This window comes from Vipera berus, assembly GCF_964194415.1.
Source record: "Vipera berus genome assembly, chromosome: 2".
Classification (NCBI taxonomy): domain Eukaryota; kingdom Metazoa; phylum Chordata; class Lepidosauria; order Squamata; family Viperidae; genus Vipera; species Vipera berus.
The window spans coordinates 184,100,292-184,107,492 of record NC_138203.1 but is presented as its reverse complement, the minus strand read 5'-3'; the positions used below and the strand labels follow the sequence as shown (position 1 = coordinate 184,107,492).

The following is a 7,201-nucleotide window of genomic DNA, read 5'->3' as shown; positions in this document are numbered from 1 at the left end:
TTAATTACAGCAGTTCGCACAGGAAATAACCAGATCTGGTTTTGCTTTCAATTGTGCCGAAATGATGTACTTAATAAAGTTTTGCATAAAGACATTGGAAAGTCTTGTTGGTGCTTACTTGGTTGGGTTCGTTAGTCCGAACCTTGACACCTGAACCTAAATCCATTAGACAATTTAAAAAAGTGGTATGGAAAACAGTGTAAGCCCACCTACTAGCCCTTTCACATTCATCCTCATTATTATCCATTAAACCTTTGCTGTGTTTTTTTTAATATTCATTTCTTTTACAGACATAATCAGCTACTTTAAGCACTACATTATGAACTGAAGAAGCTTCTTAGACAAGAAATGAAACATTTTCAAAGGAAAAAGGAACAAGAACGTCCAGCTGCCTTTTGGAAAAGCACCTTTGAAACAACTATGACATGGATGGTCGAGAATCTCCATAGACATTCTGAACTTAACTTAGGTGATGATCATTGTAGGGCACAACGTTACATATAGATAAGTCTGCAGATAATAGAAGACAAAAATGCACTGTATTTTAGAAACCTAAGCTTTGAAAAAGTAAAGTCAGCTCATATATTCTTTGATCAACTGACATTTTGAAGCAGGGTACAGAAACGAAAGCTTTTTAAAAAAAACTAAAAACCAAGTTTAGCAATGAGATGAACCACAGTATACGCATAACCATATATGGTTGTTGCATACACCGATTCATTTTATTCATTTTATTTCTAAACATACTGTATGTGAAGTCATACTCAAAGACAACAGTGATATTGAATGCAGCAATTTTATTGGAAAAAAACAACATGGGTATGTGCATTTCCTTCTTTCAAGTACATTAAATAAGGAACAATCGATGATCAGGAGTCAGTTATTCCTTTCTATACATGTTTATTTTTAAAACTATACAGACATTGGGAAACTTAAAACTCCTCAGGACTGTATTGGCTGTCATTGATTTTGTAGTGATAATATACATATAGATTATTCCTCATTCCCGGCTACAAACTTATTTGATATTTACCATTTGTGACCATAAACATGTCAGAAATATTTACATGTGCTAAAGATTGCATAACTGAACACAGTTGCTAGCTTAATGAGTTTCAAGAATTATCTAGGTGGTTTTGGTTGTTGCTGGAGCACCCCCATACTATGATGGATTATTTTCTCCTTTTCGTCTGTTCATATATTTTGGTTGTCTTTACGTGTCAACTGCGGAGACCTTTAACATAACCGAGCAACCCAAAGCAAGGCAAAAAGAAGGGAAGCACAAACATCATCACACTAATGCATGGTGAACTGTAGGTCTATATGTATTTCAAATGAAAATATGCCAACAGCTGCCGGTAAAAACAAATGTTGGGTGTATCTTGAAAAAGCCAATGTAGCCAGGGCTATGCACAGCCTGGTTCATTTCAGATAGCTCGTGCATCTCAGCAAAAGCATTCTAGCAATCAACAGTATTCAAGTTGCCATCCCAATTTATTTATTTATTTTATTTTATTGGATTTATATACTAACGCGGGGAGCAAAATTTATTTATTTATTTTATTTTATTGGATTTATATACTAACACAGGGAGCAAAATTAAAGAATTTAAAATTGGCCATTCTGGTTTAGTCTGTCCATGGAGCACTGTGTGTTCTGTTCAACTGTTTAAGATTTGCCTAACACCAGAAAAGTGTTGCCTGCCTGTTCACATCTTCCATGCATGAGGGAGAAGGGATTTCTCTTAGACAAAGAAAAAGAAGGCAATGGTAACTCCACAGTTTTCAGCAAAGCAGGGGAACTGTAATAAAATATAGTTGTATATATGGAAATCTTTGCTTCATTCATTTTGCCCACCCACCCACCCACCCCCCAAAACTATGTCCATGCGCTAAACCCAAGTGCTACAAGCTAGTTATATATTTACAACATTTGTACATGTGCTCTAAGGAAGGGCATACAGCAGTTCATATGTCTAGTTTCATTGATCTGAAGGGAAAGACGACTCTTCCAAAAAGAAAAGCCTACAGAGGACAAAAGATATCACACATTTATAGCCAATGCTAATGCACCAGACAGCATTTACCCCAGATTGTACCCGCTGTCATATATAACTGAAATGGTGACACCCAGACCTTGAGAATTGGTGTGGTTCCTCTCCTCTTGGTTCCTCACAGATTCATGTGGCCTTCAATATGATCCTGGCTCTTTGTTGGATCATAGCACTTAAAAATGTAGAATGATATCATCCAGGTCACAACAGTGTTACAGTAGCCTTCAACAAATGATCTGATGGTTGGTATTTATTGAGTTATGGCACTAAAGGATTCAGATCACTGCAAAGCATGTTATAAAGTTTAAAAGTTCATGAAACTCTGATGCTCAACAGACCAGGGCTGAGCCATTCCCTCCTTAGGTCAAGGAATGCTATGCATGGATAATGATAAATGTGCAGTGCATTCCCTGGGGCAGAAGAGAATGGGATGGCTCCTGCCTGCAGGATAGTCCATGTGTTTATTTTAAGTCCCCTCATATGCACCAAAGCCAATAGGTCATGGCACTGAAGTGAATTCAAACAGGAAACCAATCTTCTAATGAAATCCCAACAATAAGGCTCATGTAATCAACTTCCTTTCTGCTTGTTTAAAGGTAAAGGTAAGATACCCAGTAGACCAGATTAAACAAACAGAAGGCTGTGGGGAAAAATATGCGGGCATAGGAGTCCATTTTGGCAATGCGAATATGTATCCTTCCATGCCGCCAAGCTCCTGTTCGGCAATCCTCAAAGCAGCAGAAAAAACTTGCACAGTCCTTGCCATCAAGACACTCATAACCATACTCTTCATCCCGTTCTTGGAGGTGTGTCGCATTGTTCATTTGAATTGTCGCTGACCTTGGACGGATATCAATTGTTGGTGCCTAAGATAAATGACGGGCAAGGGAAAAGGACAATAATGAATGGTTGTCCCTTTGCTATAAAAAGCTCAGCTAATTGGTGTGAAGCAACTAGTAGCTCTACAGAACAGGCACATGACCAACTTGCTAAAGATCTGGTTTGCTACTACAATGATGAACCCATCATTCTGAACTGATGGAAAGGCACAATCCAACACTTATACCTTAAATCCAAATGTTACTGAACAGCATCCTCGCAGCAGGACTTAATTCCAAACAGGAATGTAGCCAAAGGAACACCATCATTTGTTTCCCTTATTAGCTATAAAATTACTGTTCAATAGAGGAAAGTGATTGTATTTGTTTCTCATAAATTTGAAAGTTAATACTTTAAGTTTCTACATAGTGAAATAAGCTAAAATTGGTTATGGAGAAGTGGAATATTACCAGATTAATTATTTGTACATAGGTTAGGTGATGCTTTTAATGATCTTTGAAATTGAGCATTCCTATAACATGCAGTTTTCAACTAACAACTGTTCACTAGCTAAAAGCTTCATCATGTCAAAATATGGCAGCTGTATATGTTCAATCATTTCAATCACATTTTACTGATAAAGATTTTTGAACCTTTGAGGAACAAACTGCTTGAAACCAGCAGCTAGTACATGAAAGATTTTTTTTTTTAAAGAACAAGTTATTGAAATAAAAACTGTAGACAGAAATATATTTCCAATGTATTAGGATCATTCCATCATTTCATTTAATCTGTTACTTGGATATTTAAAAAGTATTTATTTCAGAATTCTATTTCATATTTAACAATGACATACAGCTACCCTGTATTTTCCACTCTGGATTTTGAGAGCTAGTGACAGCAGTATATATAAGCATGTTATAGCCTTCAAAACTCTGTTGGCCTATGTAAGAATAATTATAAGATCATCCAATGGCATCCAACAGTTTACATCTTTGAAAGATTTCCAGCTAGCAAATCTTCAGAAGATATCACTAAGGCTTAGGAATGAATTCTAAAAGAATTTATGGTGTATTCCTGCTGTGGTTACTACATTGGATTGGATCCCATGGATAACTTAAGAAGAGTGAAAGAATAATATAGATGTTTTGGATATTCTACGAGGATCTCTTCATGCATGCGATCCAAATATTCAAATCCTTTGAACTTAGCATAAGTTCAAAACAGCAGTGAATTAGTGTCTGGGCTGCTGAATCATCTTGATGTTCATTTCTAAATACGATCCATTCTACTTCACCATAAGGCCGTTTCAAGTAGAATGCACAAATTATTTTATAAACCTCTAGTGAAGCTCTAATTGTTCAGTTCAGCAGTCACATGCAGTGGATTTCTATTCCAAAAATATTATACCTTGAATGAAAACATCCGAAGAAGCTTTGGTTTTGTAGACAGAAAAAAAAAATCAAAAATTTTAAATTAAAGAAAAGAAGAAGAGGGGGAAAGGAGACAAAAAGTAGTTTAAATTAAAGATTCTATTTGAAACTATAGCAAGTTAAAAGAAAACAAACAGAAAAAGGATTTAAAATAGACTACTAAGCAAGAACTTATATAGAAAAGAATCAAAATTACACATTTTGGAATTCTAATTTAAGCTATTTCTAAAGCTAAGAAAGCTATGATTTGTCTGCAAGCATTTAGTAATAGAAAATACACTTGATCAGATTTCTGAGGACTGTTCTTGATTCCCCACCCATCCTTTTGTTTTTGTTTTTCAACCTGCTGTCTTTCTACATGTCAGTTCACTATATGAGTTGAAGAAAACAGAAAATTCTATTTATATAAAAACATTATATTGTATTTTGAGCAATGGCATTGAAGCTGTTCTTCTTTAAAAAATTAAACACAGACACAAACAAAACCATGAAAGAGCAGTCTCTTTCTACTATGAAACAGCATTAAAATAATGCCATTAAAACAATACTAGTAAATAATAACAGTTTTCTTTCCATTGTTTTTAATGGAGAGAAATGCTTTAGATTAGGTTTAGCCTGGTTTGTTTGTTTGTTTAATGACCAGGGATATTCCTGAGAACTGGAGGGTTTGGAGACTCAACTAATCTAAAACCTTCCATTGTTAGTCCACACACATTTACATCTCCTGTGCCAGAACTCTACTGTCAGAGAAGTGATAGCATAGAAGGTTTCATAGGAGTAAAAATCTGACTTCAGTCATTTGTTTCTCAAGTTAAGAGTTCTTTCTGACCTCATACAGAGTTTGAGTTCTTCTATGATGATTTAGACACCATTGGCTATAGACTGCCATCTTCATTACAAAAGCTTGTAAAAGTCTATAGTAATTAAACTTGTTCTGCCTGGCATTTGAAGAATAGGTCCACAAATATTTTTGATCCAATAGTGGCACAATGGACTCAATATTTGCTGGCGATCTTATGTAATTGTTTTAACATGGAATGAACTCTTGAAGCAAATAAGCACATATAAACTCACTATACAAATGTGTAATTTTTAACAAGAGGACAAGTACATTGTATTAATAAAACACACAAATGATAAACAGCTGAAAATAAAAAGAAAAGTAGGGAGATAACATAGACCATTAAAACAGAAGGAAGAGTGATAAGCAGGAAAAAATAGACAAGAAAAGACATACCATTTTTTTAAAATTAAAATCCATAATTAATGCATTCTACAGTCTTTTCCCCAACCTTAGTAAGTTAATCCTTAGACTTTCAGGGTTAACAAGATCTATACTGGAGAAGAAATGCTGAACCCTCCAGATGTCTAGATCTATAAATCTTACCTCTTTCCATAGAAAGTTCTATGCTTAGGAACACAGGACTTGAAGGACAATGTCTAAAGGCACTAAGTTTCCACTAACATATATGAAAAGAAACAATATACGATATTATAATGGGCAGCCCATGCAAAGTATCTCCCTTGTTTGTTTTTTAATCTGTTGATATAAATTGGAGATTTTGAGACAGCCATAAAGAGAATAAGCAAGAAAGTCTTTCAGAGTGATCCTAAGAAAAGTTGCAGAGTGCAATTCTGGCATGATTGATCTGCTTATTACACAAAACTTGAGCAGCATTGAAGTTGGGGTCAGTAGGAAAATGAGTGCACTCTTATGCTTTTGACTTGTCTCACCATTTCCAATTTCTATATATACCACTTCAATGTGCTACATAAAGGATTCCCCCATTCCCATTTCTTCTGGATCTCCATCTGTGTTCTATCTTTGTTCTACATCAGATATTAAGAAGATCTGCTATTTACATTCCTACTCAAGCCTCGTCATAAAGCAAATTTTATACACCACTTTCTGTTTCGATATAGCTAAGAGAAAAAAAAGCAAAACAAGAAAGTGTTCATTTCTGAAAAACATGGTTAAAATCAGGGTTTGTAACCTTGTTTATATTGCAACAAAATACATACAGGATTTTTCTTCTTTTTGTCTTTATCCTTGCTTGGCTTTCTGTTACTAACAAAATAATGAAGAGTCCCATACTCCACCAGTGCGGAAAAAACAAAAATGAAGCAGACTGACACAAAGAGATCCATTGCTGTCACATAAGAGACTTTGGGAAGAGATTTGCGAGCAATAGTACTGAGAGTGGTCATTGTCAGGACAGTTGTAATACCTAGTGAGGAAACAGAAACAGGCAGAAAAGTACAGAAAATGTATTGTTGCATAAGTAGAGAATTCCGATGCTTGACAAAGCAGGACATGCAGCAGAGATGGAAATAGAAAACAATTCATTTCTCTCTCTCTCTCTCTCTCTCTCTCTCTCTCTCTCTCTCTCTCTCTCTCTCTCTCTCTCTCTCTTTCTCTTTCTCTTTCTCTTTCTCTCTTTGAAGGTTCACAGTGGCTGGCTCAAGGTCACCTGGTAGGCTTCTGTGACAGGTTGGTTTGACTGATGGGGGACTAAGAGTTGGTCTCATCACTACTATTCCAACACATTATCTACTACACAACACTGACTCTCAATGTACATGTACATTTGATCCAGATAATAAATGTGGATATGCCAAAATCTACACACAAACCAATGTAGAGGAATCTGCACATGAAAGGGACATATTTGTATAAGCATGTAAAAAAGCTGTATGAATTTTCATATGATTTTAAAAAAATAAACCAATTGCCAAAGATAAAATGACTTCAAGTTCAGAAGTTCAGAAAAATAAGAAAATTGATTAATTGTACTTAACAGATTTGCTTAGCTTTGGAATTCTTTGGATCCAACCAGTAGCATGTTTCAGTTAAATAAATAAACAGATATTCAACTAAATAAATGTTTATTGATAG

The 7,201-nt window shown here is 35.2% G+C and overlaps 1 protein-coding gene across 2 annotated transcripts in view; it reads right to left on the bottom strand.

Annotated features, from left to right (window-relative positions):
* Positions 1-2,643: 2,643 nt before the first annotated feature.
* The window catches only part of GABRG2 (gamma-aminobutyric acid type A receptor subunit gamma2), a gene marked incomplete at both ends in the record, with an annotated part of 52,762 nt that continues 48,204 nt past the window's right edge, over positions 2,644-7,201 (bottom strand). The window contains 3 exons of one of the 2 annotated variants that reach the window (XM_081315517.1): positions 2,644-2,919; positions 4,283-4,306; positions 6,328-6,533. In XM_081315517.1, coding sequence (XP_081171643.1) covers positions 2,644-2,919; positions 4,283-4,306; positions 6,328-6,533 — 506 coding nt within the window. The remainder of the gene's footprint in view (positions 2,920-4,282; positions 4,307-6,327; positions 6,534-7,201) is intronic. The other variant, XM_081315516.1, reaches the window with a different exon arrangement.